This window comes from Tubulanus polymorphus, chromosome 11 (genome assembly GCF_964204645.1).
Source record: "Tubulanus polymorphus chromosome 11, tnTubPoly1.2, whole genome shotgun sequence".
NCBI lineage: Eukaryota > Metazoa > Nemertea > Palaeonemertea > Tubulaniformes > Tubulanidae > Tubulanus > Tubulanus polymorphus.
Genome location: NC_134035.1, coordinates 299015 through 322856, shown reverse-complemented (window position 1 = coordinate 322856; position 23842 = coordinate 299015). Strand labels below are relative to the sequence as shown.

General features: G+C 39.7%; 1 protein-coding gene across 2 annotated transcripts; it reads right to left on the bottom strand.

Annotated features, from left to right (window-relative positions):
• Nucleotides 1-138: 138 nt before the first annotated feature.
• Nucleotides 139-23310, bottom strand: LOC141912591 (vinculin-like). Of its 2 annotated transcripts, XM_074803882.1 has the most exons (22): nt 23167-23310; nt 17717-17824; nt 16470-16641; nt 14891-15036; nt 14192-14360; nt 13761-13915; nt 13110-13331; nt 12544-12736; nt 10800-11111; nt 10544-10695; nt 9835-10012; nt 9276-9467; nt 8718-8809; nt 8452-8641; nt 7869-7961; nt 7458-7685; nt 6039-6160; nt 5753-5868; nt 5522-5645; nt 5307-5397; nt 4558-4596; nt 139-2802 (listed from the first exon to the last, which is right to left on the bottom strand). In XM_074803882.1, exons 1-22 carry the CDS (start codon nt 23221-23223, stop codon nt 2633-2635), a joined length of 3321 nt encoding a protein of 1106 aa, XP_074659983.1. In that variant the 5' UTR covers nt 23224-23310; the 3' UTR covers nt 139-2632. The 2 variants fall into 2 exon arrangements, with proteins under 2 accessions (XP_074659983.1, XP_074659984.1); XM_074803883.1 differs by lacking the exon at nt 4558-4596.
• Nucleotides 23311-23842: the final 532 nt, after the last annotated feature.

Sequence of the window (23842 nt, the reverse complement as noted above, 5' to 3'; positions counted from 1 at the left end):
CTGCCAATCCTTGCCCACGCAAAGCCAATTCATGAAATGCCGCGCTATCCACAACTGTGTCCATTCCAAAACCACAAAAATAAATTGAAGATCATAATTCGATACGTAAAATGAATAGAAGAAACGTATTTTATTGTATATAGTAATATTTGATGCAACTAAGGCAACCGTCGTCATGCATATTTATAGTAGTGAGTGTAATTACGCAATACTAATGAAGAAATAGCACCTTTAAAACTGGAGACAACTTACAATTCAACCTGAATCATTTAGAAACTCAAATCTTATCTGGCATCTAAACAGATTATAATGCAACCCTTCTTCAGAAAGATGGCTCCCTATATATATATAACAAACTGATTTCACTTGTTGACTGCATACAAACAGTTTTCTACGGATAATATGTCATAAGAACATCAGCGAGTCCTTCAATCAGAAACACTCAATATATCAACACCAGCCTCAAACTGATTTAATCAATCAATCACGATTCAGATACCATTCTGGGCTGGGTTTCATAGATATGCAAGAAAAATAGTCCCTGGAAACATTTTGAAATATGTCAGTTATAACCATGGTTTCTCATTGTTACTATGGTGGTTGTCACCCAGATTGAGGTGCCTAGGGATAACTTTTGATACTCAGTCTATGAAACCGGGCCCAGGACTACTAATTCTGAGAGAGCCATAATTCTATGAAGAAAAGTCCTGTTATTTTCAGTAGCTTAAACAATAATTGCTTTGCTCCCCAAACAGCAGCAGACATATTGACCGACAACATCTTATCATCAATGATTTACTAAAACTAAAATGTTGCATCGAAAGAGATTCTAAATAATAAGCACCAGTTAAATAATATTAATATAATAATATATGTATCCGTATAATCTAAACTGGCCGGTGTCCCAACTGGGCAGGTGCCCTGACTGGGCAGGTGTCCCAACTGGGCAGGTGCCCTGACTAGGCAGGTGTCCCAACTGGATAGGTGCCCCGGTTGGGCAGGTGTCCCACTGGGTAGGTGTCCCAACTGGGCAGGTGCCCTGACTGGGCAGGTGTCCCAACTGGGCAGGTGCCCTGACTGGGCAGGTGTCCCAACTGGGCAGGTGCCCTGACTGGGCAGGTGTCCCAACTGGGTAGGTGCCCTGACTGGGCAGGTGCCCTGACAGGGCAGGTGCCCTGACTGGGTAGGTACCCTGACTGGGCAGGTGCCCTGACTGGGGAGCAGGTGCCTCGAATTCAATGATTTATACTAGTCTCACAATCTACATGTACTTAAAAAACCAGGTTTACAGTTCAGGCACTATCGGTCTATTAACACATTTATCATCGTCAATCGGTGATTCTAATATTCACTGATCTAACTAAACTATTATCATATTATTACGTTTATATGTATATACCAGTTCATGCGCGAATATCAATAACTTTGCTTGTTCTTAGTGTGTGAAATAACTCTTATAAACAGGGTCAGAGGCAGATTCAGATAACTCACTGGACTGACCAGTTTTCATTTTGTTTACAAAGAAAATTGGTGCATTTCAATGCGGTAGTGCTGAAGTAGTGCTGATGTGACAAGTGCTTCAAAATTGGCCTCTGGATCCGCCCCTGATAACTGGAAGACAATAACCTTCCCCATAACATATACTGGGTACATGTTGTTCATCAAATCTAAGGATCTCGAGGAGATTTGATTATCATTAGTGGTAGTTATCACCGTGGTAACTGAGTTATCGAACGCCCAGCAAGACAACACCGATGCATAATACGACAAGTTGTATGACAACTGAACAAGCAGTTTTCGTAAGATATAGGACATTCGGACATTAGACATTAGACATGTCTTCATTTATCATGAAGTTGCTTTTCATCGATAAGAAAATTGTAAAAATACTGTACAATCATAAAGTATTGTAAATTGCACTTGTCAACGTAAAGAAAATTCTGGCAATTTAATTCATTATCACTAAATATCGTTAAAAAAACTGTTACTTGAACAAACAATAGATATTTATAATAATCTTACTCTCTGTATTCAATCATATAGCATTACATTATAGGATTAAGTCAATCTTCATTAAGAAGTATACCGTGGTTGAAGTATACCGTGGTTGTTGTTTGGGTATATCTAGACATGCTATGAAGTATACCGCGGTTGTTGTCTGGGTATACCAAGACATGCTATGAAGTATACCATGGATGTTGTCTGGGTATACCAAGACATGCTATGAAGTATACCATGGATGTTGTCTGGGTATACCAAGACATGCTATGAAGTATACCGTGGTTGTTGTCTGGGTATATCTAGACATGCTAAGAAGTATACCATGGATGTTGTCTGGGTATATCTAGACATACTATGAAGTATACCGTGGTTGTTGTCTGGGTATATCTGTGTATACAATAGACTCTGCTTGCCTCGGATATCTCCAGACCGAATCAATTTCATCCTAGGCGAGCGAATTCCAGGACAGTTGGAGCAGCGTTGGGTCGTTACATCACATGAATCGTTGAATAACATTTTTATCCAGTGAATGTGATAATAATCTGAGGCAATCAGCGCCATGGTAAGCAGAGTCCACTGTTCTATGAAGTACATGTATACCACGGTTGTTGTCTGGGTATGTCCGGGTATATTATGCAGTATACCACGGTTGTCTTCTATGCCAGCGAATTGAATATCCCGATTCGACTCTGATTTTAATCGACGCAGCCTCAGCAGCTCTCACCGTTTCACGAACCGACTGCATCAAATTCTGAGCGTTACCGACGAGCATTTCTGTAGCTTCTTGATCTTCTTCTGAACCTGAAAACGAATGCAACGAAATCAAATTCAGATTCATTCAGAAATACGCATAATAACTCTTAATTTCTATCTACCTCATCCAGCTCTAGAATTAACATTCAATCTCCCTAACCACATCCCTAGTGTGTGTACAGTAAACTGTACTTGCCTCGGATCTTGTGGCACGAATAAATTATCTTTGAGGCAGTAAGTGAATTCTGGGGTAGGATTGGGAGCGATGATGTGGTCGTCATCGCATGATTGGAGTAGGAAAACATTTAAAACATTTTGTCAAACGGGGCACGCGATAATCCGAGACAAACACAGTCTACTGTTGAAGAGATAATGAATATATCTGAGAGACAGTGATAATATTCTACTCTCACCAGCAGCAGACGAATTCTAAGAAGCACAGAAAATCAGATCATGAATTACCGATAGAAAGAGAGACAAGTTTAGTAGAGGGGTCGTGTATACACACCTCTAGACTCCACTCAACCTTGAATTCACTATAGGATTTCTAATTTACACAGGGTCCAACGTTTCATAGTTCACACAATGAAAATCTCATTATCTATGAATTTGAATAGAGTTCAATTATCATTGTGCGAAACTGCGCGCTGAGTTTTTGATTGATTAGAGTTTATTTGTTGAAAATGAAAATTATTTGAAATGAAATCCAGCACCAGTATCTACGCGTAATTTAGGCTTCTACCGGGGGTATACATAAATATATATTAGACACACATTGAAATCACTTACTCGATTCTGTGTTTATTGATCCAAAATGCAAAGTGTGCAAAAAATAAAACAAAGTATCATAAATAAGCAATATTTCACAATACAGTTCAGGTTTGGGGGGTGGGGAGGTCATGCAGTTTGGTAAAACCTACACGTATTCATGTTAGTTCATAATATCTATACCAGCATCTGAGAAAAAACAGGTCTGTTAGTACGAAACATATCACTAGAGGGAGCTGATCATAATGCACTTACGCAGTTTAACGTTTGGGGTTTTCTAAATACATGTATTTTTTCAAATGAAAAACAATTGAATCCAGCTTTTATGAAACACCCGGTTTTTTAACTGTGAATAAAGTGTTTAAGATTCGGTACTTTATGATCGGTAATATTTAAGAGGGAATCAAATATTCAATGCTGCATGCTTCACACACTCTAACTGTGTGAGTTTTATTTACCGCATTCAAGTTCACTGCCATCAATACTTGAAACGGCTTCTGAGAGAGTGAAGGAACAAAAGAGCAAGCAATCAGTGAAAGAGAATGAATGAACAGAAAATAAAGCAGTTTGATGAGAACATGTATGAATGAAAATGATGGGGGGGGGGGGTTGGTGGTAGTATAGGGTGGAGACCCGGGGCTTAGAGTTGAAATACCATGTTTTGTCCAAGTTGAAAACGTTTTAATTACAAGAACCACTTCCACAGTTGTGAGTGAGTAAATTCCACTGATAACTGTGGAACTGGTTGCTGATATAGTCTCCGAACTGGGTTCATACTTTGCAGGTTGGGAATCATGTGTGTTCTTCGGTCGGTGTAATACATGCTGTGAACTGGGTTTAGTTTAAGTTTAGTTTGAATTCGCTGAATTAAAATCTATATAAAATTACATCCATTCCATAAAACATTCTGTAAAATCATTGTCTATTATCATCTATGATTGTCAATGATTGTCTATGGAATGGAATGATTAATTGTCAGTTGTTTTAATGTTGTTTTTAATGTTGATATTTTGCGTTCATGCCTCTCATATTTACCGCAGGCCATTTCACTGCCGTCCACACTAGGTATCGGTTCTATTATCAATCAATAGTTTAGATATTATAACACGTGTAACTAATAGGGGTCGAGTTGAAAGTTTACAGTTTCAAAGACAAATCAGAATAGAGAACAAAATAGAGAATACATATCACATAGACCAGGGTTCAGTTTCATGGAAAGTTTAAGCTTGAAATTGTTTGAGTTTGAATTGTTGTCCTCATTGAAGATATGAAGTAACCAACAGCAATTAAACCAAAAATTTGAATTAAATTTTTTCTTGAAACTGGGTCCGGATGTCAGTTGTTCAAAAGTTGTTTGAAGTTAACCACTCGATAACTGACACAGTGACAATCGAAACTCCATTGTTACTGTGGTATTTACTGTGGCTGCAGTTGCTCAAAGGTTGGTTAAAGATAACCGGCGGATAAATACCATAGTAATAATGAACTTTTAAATGTCACTATGTCAACTATCCACTGGTTAACTCTCAACTTTTAAGCAACTGCAGCCCCTAAGTTAACTTCAAATGACTATTGTTTGAGCGACTGGCTTTTAGGACCCCAGATCAACAGTTCACAGTAAAGTTTAATTCTAGAGTCGAATAGCCAATAGTTTATTTCAAATTTATCAAAGAGTCAAATAGTAACTGTTGAACTGGATCCTGTAGCACTCATAGAGTGTAAATATCCAATGAAGAAAAGGAAAACATGTTTTGACAATCGAGGATCGATAGAATAAATTTTACCTTGAGCGCCGAGCATCGTAGCTTTGACTGTAGACAGAATTTTCAATTGAGTTCCAATCGTTGGAATTCGTTCACAAACTTGAAGTAAATTCTGAAATAATTTTCACAAATATATACATTAAACTGGTTGTAGACTCCCGCACCTTTCACCCCCATGTAAGAATACTTACAACTCTCACCCCAAACACCTGCCACCCCCACGTAAGAATACTTACCGTTCTCATGCGTCTATCCGTACATTCACGCGCCAGTTCTTTGGCTAAACTTGTCACAACTTCTGAAGATTCCGCGATCATTTTCGCGCAAGCGATTAAATCTTTTTTGCCTCCTCCCTCTCCTCTAAAATACACCATCGAAACAAACACAAATCAATAATCAATCAAATCAATCTATCAAACACTGAGAGCCTTTAAACCTAACGGCAGGTTGAGCTGTTGAAACCATACCTGACTAGCTGACTAAGTTTAGCCATCAGTAAAGCCATACGTTTTGCAGCTGCAATGATTTCATTGTCTTTACTCGACCACTGTTTCGCTTCCAGATGTAAAGCATGAGCTGCCATCTATTGTATAAATGAAGCATTTTCTAGTTACTTGCGTTAATCTGTGTAATAGTGAATTCCACCTCGCTGATGGATGTCAGGAAACGACCATACATTGCAGTCTAAATAAACCTTTCAATTTTGACTTTTTTAACTGTATGTTACCGGTAATACTAAGATGTTTGACTGACCATGATTGGTTGATTGGCTTGCGGTATCGGGAAGTTAGCCTCATCCTCATCGTCAGTCTCCGGGGGCGGAGGGCGAGGGGGCGCCGTGTCTCTTGGTAATGGTGGTCGCGGTGGTGCATGCTCTGAAAGAGACAATCGATATTTATCAGAATCACAGAAACTACAAATTACTGAAAGTTCTTCAGAGAATTTTGTTATGTCTAACTAACTGAGAATGAACTATTCATCTATAAACTCCTCAAAGTGGTGACTATTACTAATGTGACTTTAGAAAGTCTGAGGATGAATTGCAGCTTTAATACTTTATCACTGACAATAAGATGAACTCTAACACATCATGCATTCATCAGAGTTATGTGACACACAGTATGAAAATCACTACCTATTATCATCAGTATTTACAAGTGATAACATCGAAGAGACATGCGGCAGACTTTAGGGGTTATTCATAAAGTACGTTCTCATCCAGAGGAGATTCAAATTAGGACACTTCTCCATATCAACATACCGGTTACGCTTAAAATTGCTTACATGCCAAAAGAAGGGTCTAGAAATATTGGATACGTATTTTATGAACCACCGTATTGTTACTATAACATTACGCTGAAGGTGTAACACATGATATGAACTGGAGGAAGTTATTGTAAGGTATTTAGGGATCAGGAGAGTGAGAGAGACAGGACGAACAATGACACAATGCATGCATAAATCACAAACAGTATAACCTGACAACACAAATACTAACTAACAATCCTAAAGGGTAATCATTAATCATTTCAGTTTGCTCCTTAATCAGGGTGTCACAGCATTACTTTCTGATTTCTTACAGTTTTTTGCACGTATTGTGACGACGATGATAGAATTGTAATGAATTTACAGTTGGCCACTTCAAGTGCTACAAAGATGGCCGACAGTTGCTTGTGAAGTCACACAAACTATGAATACACAATTCGCTACTAAATCATGCAGCACAGTTGGGTTTCACAAGTATAAAGTTGGCTTTCTCATTTTGAGTCAAACTCGCTTAAGTCATCTGAAAAGTCATCCATCACATAATTATTTCCAATTCAATCATGCAGTGGAACCTCATTATAACAACCTGCGGTATAACGATATATCGGTTATTACAAACCTAGAATTTCATTCCAAATAGGACAATTCTAATCATTCAATTCTAGATAAAATGCACTCTCCGCTATAACAAACATTTTTTTTCTGGTCCCCTGAAGTTCGTTATGAAGAGGTTCCGCCGTGCTAAGTTTAAATCATCATTTGGCTGAGATAATGAACATCACAGCTATGACTTCAGGGAGTTTGAACATACGTATTTCAGATCAATGAATTTATGTGAAACCCAATCAACGATTCATCTCTCAACAATTACATGCTTTTTGACGCGATATATAAATAATTATAAACCTGAATAATATCCCGAATATCCGTAATTATCGCCGGGGGTAACCTCGTTTCCGTGGTAATGAGATTGTTCGTTGCTAGGGCTGGCGTAACCACCGCTGTAACTAGATAAACTGGACGGAACGTTCTGATCGAAATCGTACCCGGTGGCGCCATCGTTGGCGTAAGGGTTGTAATTATGAGGGGGCGGTGGGGTAGGGGGCGCCACTGAATCGACACCCTGTTGCGAAGCTGAAATTGAACGTGAGACAAAAAACTAACTGCACGAAACATTGACGAGTGAAACAGACGTCGTGGAAGCTATAAATAAACTCAAAAATAAATAGAATTCATTAAAAAAACAGAACTTGAAAAATAGTGTTTTGTGAAAAGTGAATAAATACAGTATGGTTATAGCAGACGTATATACGGTACCTTCTAGAACTTTTCTCGTTTGATGCAAGATGGCCTCTTGATCAATATCCGGCCGTCTGCCATGATGCTGCTGCTGTTGATGATGATGATGACCTTATTTGGGTAAAATAAACAGTTGAATATAAGCTATAAGCGTTAGTGGAGATATATAATATTCTACCATCGTAAAGGTTTTAATCTGTTCTGAGTAAAATATATATAAATAGTTCATTAATAGATAAGATGATTAGAGAATTTATGATTGCTTCCTTTTCCACATACAAAATCTCAAAAGGCGTTCAAACATTGGTTATTAGAGATGGATTGATGGAAGCAGTCATCATTCCTAGAAGCGTCTATTGTCTAGAGTACTACTGTAGACTGCACTTTGCCACGGAGCCGATTACCTTGAATTATAACGTGCCCCACGTGATGAAATGTTTCACATTTTCCTACTGCAATTCATGAAACCATGCACCGTTTCAAATACCCGGGAATTTACTTGAATTCACTCCAGCTCCGAGGTAAGTGCAGTCTAAACCGATGTTGAAAAATTACTGTCTATATATTGGCAATTATAATGCGTCAAGTTTTTAAAACTTACTGGTTCCATCAGGTCCGTAGCCGGCAGCGGCGCCCATTACTTGTCCGTGTTGTTGAGGAGAGATGTGAAGGTTATTCATATCAGGCATATCACCGGCGTAATGTTGTCTATCATCGGGGTGTTTATTAAATTCTGCCTCTTGAGGGTAAACCATGATGGCACGATGAACGTGTCCGACTGCTGAGATTAACTACAAATTCAAATCCGATTGAAAATCAGTTTCGAACGTGATTAGAATCAATGTGAAATATCATCGATTTACATACAGCTCTATTCGCTCCTCGCCAATATTGTTGAGGTGCTTCGTGTCCAGGATTCTGTGCTACTTCTTTCGCTCGTTCAATCATAGGCTGTATAGCTGTGACATAAACAACAATAGGTCAGACTTAACCCTTACCCTATATCCCCGATACATCCTAGGCCTACTTAACCCTATCCCCGATATATCCTAGGTCTACTTAACCCTGTCCCTATATCCCTGATACATCCTAGGTCTACTTAACCCTATCCCTATATCATACATCCTAGGTCTACTTAAACCTAACTCTATATCCCCGATAAATCCTTATTTGTATCTAGCAGAAACAGGTTTTGTAGCTGTCAGATTGAGGCAAAAGTCAACACTTTCGAATGTCTAAATTCAGCCTTTAATCCTCAATCCAAAGACGAGTTCCTCGCAATTTTCTGTATCAATAAGTTAGTGGCAATGTCTCGGTAATAAGCACAGTTGAATTCACACAGTTAAATTAACCTATTTTCAAAAATATTAAATTGGGTTGCGTAGTTGTGATTTAGAGGGACAGAGATTCAAACATTAAACTCACTTCCTTTAAGTTGTGTAACGGTATCGTTGACTCGTTCTGTATAAACCGGATCGTCGCTGTTGTCGACTTCCTGTGTTGCGATTTGAACGACGTGATTCGCTCGGCGAGCTATTTTTGAAGTGTTCGGTATAAATCCGGCCGGCGAATTGAAATTCATTTCAGCAAATTCCGATTCTCGCATTATTTGCTCCTCTACGATAAAATATTGACAACTATCATATTCAGTTTATGTTCAACAAATTGAAAGCTTTAGTGTTTGATTTAAATCTGACACTTTGTAAATCTAAATACAGTTGACTCGGCTAAATTTGGATGAGTCTACATTAATGTACAGATGAAACATCAGGGTAAGTTCAAATATAGTTTACATTCAGGCCTCATATCTTCATTCATCATATTCGATGAATTAATACATTAAACTCTGTGACTTTCTAAGCCGTAGTTTTCATTCAACAGCTTGAAAATAGCCACAGTTTTTAAAGTCAGAGAACATCTTCCTGACTGTAAACATCCTGTATTTAACTGATCCAGGGATCGACTGTAATATCGTTGTATTTACCCTGAGATTTAATAAATGAAGCTGTATCTATCGTGCTGTCGACGTGGTTACGCAATAAATTCGCGTTCTCTTCCCAATTCTGTTTCAGGATGTTGAAATGATTGTAAACGGCTTCATTGCCGGGATTCATTAAAACGATATTAGCAGCATGTACGACTTGAGGAGTCAAATCATTTAACTAGAAAAACAATGATACAATCATTAGAAAATAAACTGCAATTCTGACGAACTTTAGTCGGAACAATAGTCCGGAAATAGTCCAGTTATGCGAGAACCGTGTGTGAAAGCAGGTCTTAATGATTGAGTTCAGTTTAGAAGAGTTTTTCGTCCCAACTGCAAGTAACAGTGTAACCCTAGTGGTTCTTAGAGACGGCCAGCGTCTTTTTATAGTTTGTTATGACTTACAACCTTACTAAGTTAGCAGAGCTTAGTCCATGTATGTGTCGAGAGACGACGCCGCAGGTGGTTTCGAACCGGGGACCTCTCAGATCCTACACTAAACTGAGAGCTAAGGGGTCATTCATTTAGTACGCATTAGGGGAGGGGGAAGCGGTCAGTGCAATTGCGTACTGTAATGCTTAATGTAAATGAAAAAAATGGCCGATTTTGCGTACAGAGGTGGAGGATTGGGTAGAAAAATTCAAATTTTATGCGTACGTAATAAATGAATGACCCCTAACCGCACAGGACTGTTGAATTTAACACACACCTGTAGAGCAGAATCATAGATAGTACCGAGAGTCTTTTTATTCGAGCCACCACCGGAACTAGCTACGAGTTTCGCCGTGTGAACCATCGCGTCGGCGTGGCGCTGAAAATTGATGGCTTTCTCGTGGAAATCGCCATCACGATTCTTCGCACCTGCGAATAGCGGCAAATAAACAGTTATCAAACAGGGAAGAGAGGGTGATTTACGGGGAATATGAAAGATAGGAAACATGAATCTCGACCGAGAAGTGTTATACCTGTAGGAGCTAACGCTGCTCTCTCTAACTGTTTCACCGTTCCTAACACGTCCATGAAGTCATCGCCGACTTTATTAATCAACGAGTCTTGAATGTTAAGTTTTAAACCCTGTAGTTTCTGCGATAATTCCATAGCGATATTACGAGCGTCGGGAGTGTTAGCGAGACCGCGACGACACAATTCCGACAGCTGATTGGTTAATCGCTCTACTCCGTCGCAGTATTCTAATAAAGCTTGTTTTTGCGCCCCGTGCTGCATACGATCGGCTAATTTACGTCCTTCGATTACGACCATTCGCGCCGCTTGTTCACCTAGCAACAATACAACAATATACACCTATATATCAAATTCAAATTTTTTCATATTTACAGATGCGTAGCTTAAATTTTTACCCATAACCCCAAACCCTAGGGTCCTTCATAACTTAAAGATCTTTCTAACCACGAGATGTTTGGATTGCACCAATTTCACTTCAATTTTCATTCGATAAGGTAAAATCTTCATCAATTCAGTTAATGTTAAATCAATAAGGAGTTTACGAACCCCCTCTAGTTTTAGAACTACCGTCCTGAACTAACCGCAACCCGCTCCCATATACACACGACTTCAAAGCCGCAAAGGGAAAAATTCTTTCTTTACCAACTTGCGCATGAAGCACAGAGTTCGATAGTTCGCGATTCAAATTTGACTCTGCAGTTGAAAAGCATTGGAAAATAATGAACTAATCAGGACTGCAGTTGCTCAAAAGTTGGTTAGAGTTGCCCAGGGGATAGTTGACATAGTGACGATTAAAATTCTATTGTTACTACGGTATTTATCCGGCGGTTATCTTTAACCAACTTTTCAGCAACTGCAGCCCCTGGCTCCGGTTCCACAGTTGTGAGATTGAGTTAACTTTGAGTTAAAGTTAGTTCATTTTCGATGAGTTAACTCAGAGTCAAATCTTAACTCGGATTTGTGGAACTGGGTCCTGATGTCTAGAGTCAAACTCGACCGACAGCTATCGGAACCGGGCAAAATCAAACTGATGATATTTCATGCGGAGAGGAACAGAAGCTGCGAGATTCATTTCATTCACCGCGAGTAAAAACAACAACAAACTAAAAACTGATTTAAAAAGCAGCGAAATAACAGTGAACGATATCAAACAATGTCAGAATAGGCTGGAAACATGCTGAAAGAATAAAGAGAGGGGACTGAACTGAGGCGAACCTGAAAGTAACATTCATAGATAATAATCCCCCCCAGTCTCAAACTGAGAATAACTGTTAGTGATTGGCTGCCGCTGAACAGGTGACCAACCTTCTAGACCAATCAGATGATACTTCTGAGCGGGAAGTATAGTGGTGACATAGTCGACACGTTCTGTGGCCGCTGAAAATTATTTAACCAGTTTCAAAAGTAAAATCTATGGAAACAAATTTCATAACAGTAGACTCCGCTCAAATTGGAAATCTTTATTGTCAGAGTTGGGAGCGATTTCTGATTTGCACCAAAAACATTTCAAGTTCAATAGTGATCTCCGAGTTAAATGGTTATTTTATTAGTTCTGAGCAGAGTCGACCGCGTTCTAAAAGTTTTCTACGGTTTCATTTAAATGAAAAACGTCGTAAAAGGTGCAAAAATTCGAGAAGAAATTTACAACTGAAATATGATGAAATCGTCAAATCGAGATTTACAACTGAACGAAAGACACCTAAAATCTACAATAATGTAACAATGTGTTGTTACTATGGTACCTACCGACACCTCCGTCATCCATGTGTGGATTCGTTAACCAACGTTGCGCTTGTTCGATTTTTCCCGATACGGTATTGGCCGGTCGAGCGATACCGGTCTTCTCCGTATTGGAAACGGCTCGGGCAGACGCCGCTTGTAATTCTTTCAGTTTTTCACTGATTGATTTCGCTACCGCCATCGCCTGAGGACTGCTTCCCTAAATAAAACAACAATCAATGCAATTGATAAGAAAACTTCCTATGTATACATTATTTGATGCCTCTGAAAATGTAGAATTATTTAGGATTGCTGAAGTGAAAATGAATTAAGGAAAGCAAACTTGCGTTGATCAAAGAATTCCTCCTAAGTTTCAGTGGGCTAACATTAGGGGTGTTTATATTAGGGGTGTTTTACATTAGGGGTGTTTTACATCGGGGGGTGATTAATAGAATTTGGTTATGATTCCTGTAGATACAATGTGTAATATACTGTAGCATGTTTGGTCAGAGAAAACATTATTGGTGCATATAACAATCCCACATCGATTCAATGAATTGTTTTTTTTCCTGAACATGCAGTTAAACAGTTACCTTTCCTTGATATCTGAGTTCAGCCAGCGTATTCGCCATCGTCGTTATATCACCGCATGCTTTCATTAAAACGTCTCGATCCTCGGGTAAAACGCAGATATCCGCGATACGTCGAGCTTCAGCTACGATTTGTCGTAACGATTTCTCGGCGCTCGACCCGGCGACCGCTTCCGGATCCTGCAACCAGTTCATCGCGGCCGGGAATTTATAATCGATGCTGTACTGTAATTAAACAACTCTTAATATTACTAATTACAATTATTACATTTCATTGCTGAGAAAAGTCTGTGATTTGTATTTCAATAGGTACCTGTTAATAAAATACATTATCATCTTCTAATGTGTGACATTAAACTTTCAAAGGCACATTCTTCAGAATTTGAGGAGCCAAAGTGCTAAAATTCAGGCTGCAGTTGCTTAAAAGTTGGTTAAAGATAACCGGCTGATAAATACCATATTAACCATGAACTTTTAATTGTCACTATGTCAACTATTCACTTGTTAACTCCAACTTTTAGGCAATTGGCCCCAAAATTTGAGGATTTTTGTACCCTGAAAAAGGGATTTTGGAATTTGAACGTTTTGAGGGACCAAAGCGCTGGAAGTAGTATCGTGGGAGTACCAGGAGTAAATTAGGACGGCATTATTTACCTTAGCTTTAGTCATCACTAATACATCATCTCCGTCCCATTCTTCTTCATCATACGTCGTTAACTGTAAAACCCTAATTATCTCCTGAATCTCACTAGACATTTTACTAGCGAGATAATTACGATTCTCTTGACTGTCGGCCAATCCTCTTCCACCTGTAACATACAATCCACTTAAACAAATTAGATACAATCATACAATCCACTTCCACCTATAACATACACGTTACAACTCATATCGTAGATGGATCCAAATCTCCCCCAGCAGTGAGCTTCAAATTCACGAAGATCGGTGAGCGACTCCCCCAGCCAGCGAGTTAAGAACTCACGAAGATGGGTCAGGGTTTTCCCAGCCATAGAACAGTGAGTTTAGAACTCAAAGAGTTAGGTCTGAGTGCACTCCCCCCCCCACCCCAAACCAGAGACACGTACCTTGTTGTTTTGTAGAGATGTATATTTTAATACTACTGATTAAAGTTGGTGTTGTTTGTTTAACTATTTCTAGAGATCGTATCAACATATCTCTGTGAACCTGATGCGTCAATTCATTCTGTCTGGCGTCAATTTGACGAGCCATAGCCGTCAACCCTGGAGTCAAATTCTACAAAACAAAAAATAAAGCAAACAGTAATTTCTTTATAGCTGCAGTTCATGGAGACTTTCAATGGGCTGTGTGGCACGGTTCACAGGCAGTAAGCAAAAGTGAGCACTTTTGGTGCGGTAAAAGTAGCACTTTTTAAAATTCAAGTGAATTGCACCCATGAAGGATATTCTAACTGCTCATTATAATTTATTAAACGATAAAAATAACCTATGAGCAAATTACTTATTAGAACTAGAACATCATTAGTGCCCAGAAGTGACGTGTGCCTGGCAGTAAGTAAGTACATCATCACGATCCGGTTCCACAGTTGTGAGTTAGATTTAACTCTTGAGTTAAGATTAGTTTGTTTTCGATGAGTTAACTCGGAGTCAAATCTTAACTTACAACTGTGGCTCTGGGTCCAAGGCCTTAACAAATGTTTTCCAAAAAGTAGCACTACATAACAGATAGTAGACTCGCTACAAACAATGTTTGGGCCTTGTTTTTCTGGGACATAGTTCACATCGTGATCTACTGTTACAACATACCTTTACGTAAGTGAGTAGATCCTCCATAGAATCGATTACTTCATTTACCGCTAAATATTCCAGAACTCCTTTACAAACTTTAATAATCTTACGAACTTCCGATTCGTCGTAAGCTAACAGTAAAGCTGATGTTCCTTGTAAAATACCTGAAATAATATTCGGACAAATTACATCTAACCGTGCAGGAATAGATAGGTGGTTTGTTTTCAAGAGGTTTTTGAGGCCAAACGGTTATTTCTGTTTTTAATTAATGAGGCTTTTCTAGGATTGACGCGGACCCCGATCTCAGACATGGCAGACGCAGGAATATATGTTTATAATGTGTGAGTGGAGATACCGATGTCGCTACCATGGTAACACATCATCCAGTATAACCAGACCTCTCTAATCATAACCCCCTCCACCCTACACCCTTCCCTTACCCCTCTACCTATCCCTATCAGCGATCATAATAATCACCCCCTGACATTATCTCAGACCCGTCGTTCTTTTTGTTAAAACATTTAGTTCATTTAGTTTTGTTGTTTTGTTGTGATGAGTTATATTTAGCGTAGACTACAGAAGGAAGATCAGGAGAGAGAGAACATCTTCAAACTAAACTCTACGCATTACTCAGCAGTGTTTATCCTATACAGAAAATACACACTGTAACTGTATTGAAGTTACTCGATGTAACTATAAAACCAGTGACCACGGACTAGTTCTATTGGTCTACTGGTTAAGCATGGTTGTTTTCTACGTACGAGACCGGGGTTCGATCCCCGGTGTTATATCACTGTGGGTAAGAGTGGGTCCCACAGTCGACTAGCTCCATAGACTATAATATCAGTCAGTTTAAACATTGTTGGCTATGAAATGGGTTCAGATACGTATCAGGTGGAGGTTACCTACCTATATACGTATTAATAGTACAATAAACAAAAAATACATAAACAGAAACAAATAAGGAGGATGCACGGGTCGGGTGGATCATTTGTATTAGATTAAGGCAATAAATAATAAGTGATTGTGTTGGGAAAAGTAAAACAATGCAGCAATTACTTACAATCCCCCTAACTGTATACCATACTAACCTACTAATAAACAAACTGACTTGACCTCCCTGAACTCTTACTCACAACTTACCCCTTGTATACCCTACCCCTCATCCACCATGACCCTCCGAACTGACACAACTTATCCCTCGTATACCCTACCCCTCACCCATCTTAACCCCCTTAACTCTCACAACTTACCCCTTGTAGCCTATACCCTACCCCTGACCCATCTTAACCCCCTTAACTCTCACAACTTACCCCTTGTATACCCTACCCCTCATCCACCATGACCCTCCGAACTGACACAACTTACCCCTTGTATACCCTACCCCTCACCCATCTTAACCCCCTTAACTCTCACAACTTACCCCTTGTAGCCTATACCCTACCCCTGACCCATCTTAACCCCCTTAACTCTCACAACTTACCCCTTGTATACCCTACCCCTCACCAATCTTAACCCCCTAAACTCTCACAACTTACCCCTTGTAGCCTATACCCTACCCCTGACCCACCTTGACCCCCGAACTGACACAACTTACCCCTTGAACCATCGATGAGTTTTTTCCGAGCTGGAACCGAGATAGGATCGGCTTTCAACATGTTTGTAGCCTCGATTAATAGCGTAGTGGATTGTTCGACACGTATCATCGCTGGAGGCATATCCTGTTTGAGAATCTCATCTTTACTTTGAATCGTCGTTTCTTTAACAACCTATAAACAACAGATGACAACAATTCACAGGATCAGACTCTGAAATTACCATCCATTAATCGCCCATTGCATTTTAGAGTTTTACTTAGGGCCAATAGGTAGATTTTGTTTAGGCAACTTTTTAAATTTTGAGCCCATTTCTCAGTTATGAGGTCATCTTCAATGTCATGTCGCTGAAACAAAATCTTAAGTGCCTAGTTCCGCGGCTAGGTATCGCACTGGGCCGATTCTTTGCACTACACAACTAGACCCCGATGAATAAGACATTGACGGGCAGCGGGTAAGACGTTGACGGGCAGCGGGTAAGACGTTGACAGGCAAGGGGTAAGACAAGTTCCTCACAATATTTGAGAAGGTGCAGTTGTGGTAAATCTGAAATGGATCTAATTTCTTCACTAATTCACTTTTTGTGGAACTGACTGCAGCAGATTATCGCAAACTGACGCCAGCGTAAAATATGGTAATATATTGAAATATTTATGAATCCCAGTCGTAGAAAAGCGGATAATTATTCCCCTCACACGCCGATACCCCTCGTAGAGCATAGCTACAGTAAAACACATATATCATTTACCGATAAGAAATTCCTGCGAGGAGAAACCCCCCTCTCCCCCCTCCTCCCCACCACCCTCTCCGACCAACTGGAATTTTCAGCATAAAATCAATGTTTTATTGCATCTTTCAAATACCACCTCCATATCTACTGATTCTTACTCAAACTATATTTGCAATCAATTCTAATTCTCATCTCAGCTGACACATACCCACAGAGTTTCCAACATTCGGTTTAAAACAAATACAGGTCCCGATCTGCATCAGGTTCGAGATCAATACTCAATAACTTAAATCATTACGACACCCAAACCCTAGTAGAGTTAAAGTACCAGCATCTGACTGGAGATACCAGGGGCCGGTTGCATAGTCATGGCTTAGACTTAAAACCAGTCTAAGACCAACTTGGTTCTATATCCAATCTATCAACTTAAGAGCAGTCTTAAGATTTAAGACCACTATTGGACTTAAGTCACAACTGTGAAACTGGCCCCTGGATGTCGCGACTGACTGTTGTTCGTACCTTGATAAGATTATCAACTGCTGTAGCGACCAGCGCGACAGGACTAGATAAATCTGGAATAGCGTTTCCATCTTCAGCTTCTTCGTGAAGAATCACCAATTGTGAAACCTACAATAGATAAAAACAGATACATAGATTATAGAGGCTGCATTCGATATAAGTAAATAAATCATTCATAAAAAATGAAGTCACAAAATGGTCTCAACCCTAATAACTTTTGATCTTCTAAAGTTAAGTCAGATTGGTTATAGAACCAAAATGAGCGTCTCAAATTATGGTGTTAAGCTTTTGGCATAGAACGAAAATCTTTAAAAAATCAGCAATTGACTGCAACTGAACAGTAGAATGAGACTCGCAGATTGTCACCCTTACCTTACTATCAATAAGTAAAATTCTCTCAAGAATAAATTGTGATTGAATTAATTCACGCATTTTCCTCCGATCAGAAAAAAACTTTCACTGACATTTTCTATCTACACGAATAAATATAGGTGAGAACAACACGATATCGGTGAAACTACGATTCCTGCGTCGCCGGGTCCATCACATTTCAATAATAATACAACCCTAACAACTGTTGCTTATCGCGATTCCCGACATGTCCAGTGAACGATCCGGCGAACGATCCTGCACCCGATCCAACGTTTATCTCTACAGCAGAATCCCGGCTGCAACAGATCCGTTCATCATCAATACGACTAACTAACGACAAATACTAATTAAACATATCATAATCACTACACTGAGCGCGAGCGCGGCGCGTCGCGTCGTCGGGCTCATTCTCTCCCTCTTGGACCTACAGATCAATTTCACTCATCAGTCTCCTCCTCTCTCATCCTCACTCTTCTCGTCCCGTAGAGGGATGTATTATATATATACGACTGACACGGCGACAGTAGAATTATTAAATCCAATTAGAGTCGAAACATTGTCAGCAGCAGCTTTTATATGTTTAATGAGCGAGCGAGAGAGAGGAAATATTTCACTAATCGTTATCTAATGTTTACAATCCACTAACTACCTACTTATTACTGAAATTATTGAGCTCGACAACATTTCACTAATTTTATTTAAAAATCCACGTCGTTGACAAATGGTTGAACTATCGCTCTCCGAAATATCACGAAATAAACTTCAGACTTTCACACAAACGATCGCAATATACAAAGCCCATCATTAGAAAGAAGGGTCTAATCATAATTGTAGCGTTTTTATGAACCGTTCCCTGTAGAGACTGTATAGAACACAAGTAGCCGGACACTGAGAGAGAGAGAATTGCCAGTGACATTTAGGTAATAACGGTGCACTAGCAGCACACTGTTAATGATACCAGCCTCAATCGTTATAACACACGCACAACGTCATCAAGACAATCGCAACCAAGAAAAACCATCAACGAAACCCTAAACGATGACATACTGTATATAAATCATTCAACAGTATCACTACGCCGTATCTCGAGGTAAAACACCCGGTCCAATCTACTGAACAGCATCACTACGCCGTATCTCGAGGTAAAATACCAGGTCCAATCTACTGAACAGCATCACTACACTGTATCCAGAGGTAAAACACCAGGTCCGATCTACTGAACAGCATCACTACACTGTATCCAGAGGTAAAACACCCGGTCCAATCTACTGAACAGCATCACTACACCGTATCTAGAGGTATAGCTAAAAGACCCAGTCCAATCAACTTAATACATCTCTCATTCCCTCTGTCTCCTGTCTCTTAAAAATATCCAATCAGTTTTATGAGAGTTACCAGTAGCAGGGGGGTGGAATTACGTGTAACGCCATTCTAAACACAGACAGCAGGGTGGAACTACGTGTTACGCAATACTAAACAGTGTATACCAATCTTTCACCCCCACCATCACTCTCCCACCAGATTACATCATAGGATAGGAGCACAGGGAGCATCGGGTACCCTCACACTTTGCCTGTCTGAAAAAAACAAAGCCAATTTTCCATCCTTAGTAGCAGTCTGTTACCTAAGACGCTTATATTCTTTTTAAAATGAGGTCACTCAAATCCCGTGAAATTGCGATTCATCCAGTCACACTGGATACTAGGTCTTTCTCAGTACATACGCCCTTTTCATGTGTTTGCTATCCAGACAAAGTTTGCCCATCACGGCCCTTGACTAATGAATATTGTCATATTTAGGCCTATATCATCGCAGACATATTGAGTGAAATCTAATTGTCGATGCTAACACAGTATAAACTACATTGACAAAAAACACAACGAATTATTCGCACAAGTGACGCGACTCTCGCCGGTCCAAATCATCGGAGAATACAAATGATCATTCTAGCTGTTTTCTAACGGTTGTAGTTAAGCAGCTCTAACGGCAGACGTGCGTCGCCGATGACAACTATAATACATGTATTAATACGATGTTGCGTTTGATCCGAGGGATTTGTCGGATTTGTTACGTTCTCTCATCCATCGCGTCTAAATCGAGGCCAATAATCAGTAATTATTCGTTTAACAAAGAGCTCGATGATATAAGGACAGAACTGCGGTAGAAAGTCAACGGGTCGAGTTTAGTCGCGGCGTCAATGGGTCGAGTGTAGTCGCGGCGACTACGGTAGATACTCTTCTAGGGTTTGAATCGTTTCAAGATCAGTCAACGCCGAGCCCTATAACCGTAGCAATAGAAATATCGATTTAATTTTCCATTGTCGGAACTCGCTCAAACATAAATCACCGTCGACATTAGGTCCTATAGCGGAGGACGAGTTTACTTTCAAGTTAGATATAACAAGGGCAATAAAGATATTGAGCTTAAATCCCTGGAATTCTTTTGTCTTTATTAATCAGGTTTGCAGTATCAGATATGGCTACAGTCATTGACTGTGTATGCTGCACCCTTCTCATACTCAACCACACATAAACACAACGTATGCACAACTAATTACTGAAAATTACTTAAAACTGTATTCATCTCGTTATTAGCCTAATTATTGATCACTGTACTGCCACCAGATGGCACTTTCAATTAGACTATAAGCGATTTATGTTACATGCTACAGTCTGTGCAATAGTCAGCAAATTAACCTGACTTCAGATAGGCCTATCACTCTCAAGTCAAACGGGTCTTACTTGAGCGGAGTCTACTGTATCATCCAACTCAGATATCACTCTCAAGTCAAAAGATCAGACTTGAGCGGAGTCTACTGTATCATCCAACTCAGATATCACTCTCAAGTCAAAAGATCAGACTTGAGCGGAGTCTACTTTGTAACATCTAACTCAGATATCACTCATGGACAAATTTTGAGATTAAGATTTGACTTGAGTGGAACGTAGTTGATCATGATTTGATGAAGAGTTATTGAATGCATTGATCAAGCATTAAATATTGTCAGCATCAATCATTTATTACTGACTCATCCACTTCTAGTATTACATCATTCATACACTACCATTAAACTCTCACTCTCAACTTTCAGCGATCGTTTACTGAAGCTGCCATTCATAGATGAGCCATATTTCGGTCACCCTGGAACTGAATGGGGCGTCTAGTGACACCAGAGCCATAAGCAAACAGCATTTAGCCCCTTTAGGGCACTGCTAAAGCTGAGTACCAGTAAACTATCCTATAGAGTGAGCTCTCTCAATATCTACCAACTGTTTGAACTATATGATGAACTCTATTAAAGAGTTGTTTGTGAACGTTTCGTTTCCACAACAAAAACTTCTGAAGAGATAACTGTATTCATACAAACAGTAATACAGACTACTGTCTGTATGAATACCACGCAGTCTATTTACCCAACATGCTCTATCATCATCTCTCCTTATCTCTCATCATCTTTCTCCTCTTCTTGTCTCTCCTTCTCATTGCACTTCATCTTTCTCCTCATTTCACTCCTCATTCCCCCTCTCCTCTTCTCTGTCATCACCTCTCCTACTCTTTCCTCACCCATCCTCATCTCTCTACTCCTCATCTCTGTCCTCATCTTTCCCTCTCCTCGTCTCTCTCCTTGCCTCCCCACTCTTTACTCATTCTAATCTCTATCCTCCTCATCTCTCTCTCCTCTCTCTCATCTATTTCAGATGACGAGACTGTCATCTCTTGCTACTTGATACACATTAAACCACTACACACAGATTGCATTAACACACACACATGACATCTCTCTATATGATATCTATATAATTCAAATCGGAATTTTGTCGTCAAAAGAAAATACTTCATAAGATTGAGAGGCAGCCACAACAACAGCAGCAGCAGCAGTGACGGCGGCGGCAGCAGCAGCAGCAGCAGCGACAGCAGCAGCAGAGACTGAACTGATGAAAAAATTCCCAATAGTCAATCAATGAATTATGATTCTAAGCGATTCTCCCCCCTCAAATCTCACCCTCCCCCCTCAAATCTCACCCTCCCCCCTCAAATCTCACCCTTTAAACTGCTTTCTAGATCTAATAATGAAAGGGTTCATGTATGAATTAACATTTGCTGCGTTGCAAGGGGTGCAGAGAATTTTCAAAGGGCACTTCTCCTTCTCCAGAGGAGTGGAATCCTAGCATCTGTTCAGATTAGACAAACTCAAATAGATCCAATTCTAAATTCATAAATTTTAAATTCCAATTCAATCGAACCCCCAACTCCTGATTAGTTGTAATGTAAAACCTGTTTCTATTGGTTGTTTATATAACTCAGACTCTTGGAACAGCTCTACCTCCACACATAAAGCCTGTTATACATAGAGCAACAGCTCAACACTGTTAGGCCTACTGTATGTGTGTGGAGGGTTGTATATAAACTCTGTGATTCATCTCTTAAAACTCCACAAACTTCATTATATATCAATCAATTGACCAGATATATATAGACAGTGAATATGACTACCTGAGGCAGGTTACTATCTTAAACAACCCTATCTATCCAACCAGACCTAGAGCAGGTCCAATTTCGTAAAATTAAATTAAGATCGACCCCAGACCAAGTAGTAGGAGTTAAACAGTTTCATGAAACTGGGTCTGATGGACCGAGGCTTATTATGTTTCAGGCCCCTACAATAATACAAATGTATTATAGCCTAAAGTGCAGGATAGTTTACAAACAACAGGGAAGCATATTTAGAGTGAGTCGAATAAAACAGTTTCATGGTTCGTTGGTAAAATCTGACTTAGCCTAACGACTAAAGTCAAACTACAATTCAAAAGCTGTTTTGTTTAATACAAATACCAGTGACAGTTGAGGGAACAACAAACATACACAAGTCAACACAAGAGTCACAACTCTATCTAAAATACTGCCCACACTTTTATAGATATGAATACATTTTGCTTCAAAGTTACACAACTTCTGGTGATGCTTCAATCGGCTGAAGTTTTTTACACACAAAATGCATCAATTCGAAACAAATCTATCATCAGGTTTTCGCGATTGACGGATGCGGATAGGCCTGTGCTATTTATTTAAAGAATTACCTGCTGGGCAACAGGGTCCAGAATCGATGCCATCATCTTAGTGCGAAACACCGGCATTTTGACTGCGTTTTGATCCTCTTTAATCCAGATATAATCACATTAATCTGAGGTAATCCACCTCAACTTGTCAGTGTGTCCGCTATTGAGCGTACCGAATCGGAGTGGCGTCAAATGACTCACGATCGCCTCTAGCTCTAACCACACGTAACCCTTCACCCTAGATGCGCTATCACGGCATTAGTGCTCTGGAGAAAAACCAAAACTTTTTTATGTATAGAAATGGGACGACCATAGTAAGTTAATAACTAGCGAGCTGATTATTGTAAACTATGCTCCTATTGACTCCTCGAGCAAAAAATAGTGAAAATTTTATAGAATATCTAATGAAAAAATGGTTTAGATATGAAAGTAGAATGGACATGCGATGCTTCACCTACACTGAACGAGTGGATTTGACTTTTATACCTATGCACCTGTGAGCGTAAGCTCGCGTGGCACCATGACATACTAAAAACCAAACAGTATGCCTGAAGCGACGTAATGTCAAAACAAATACTAATAGGGATTGAAGGGAATACGGGTAGAGTGATTATGCATGCCTCTGATGTCTGAAGCCCATATTAGGAGTTAATTCTGGATTATCCGATTCATTGGCATTATCACGCTCACAGTTGCA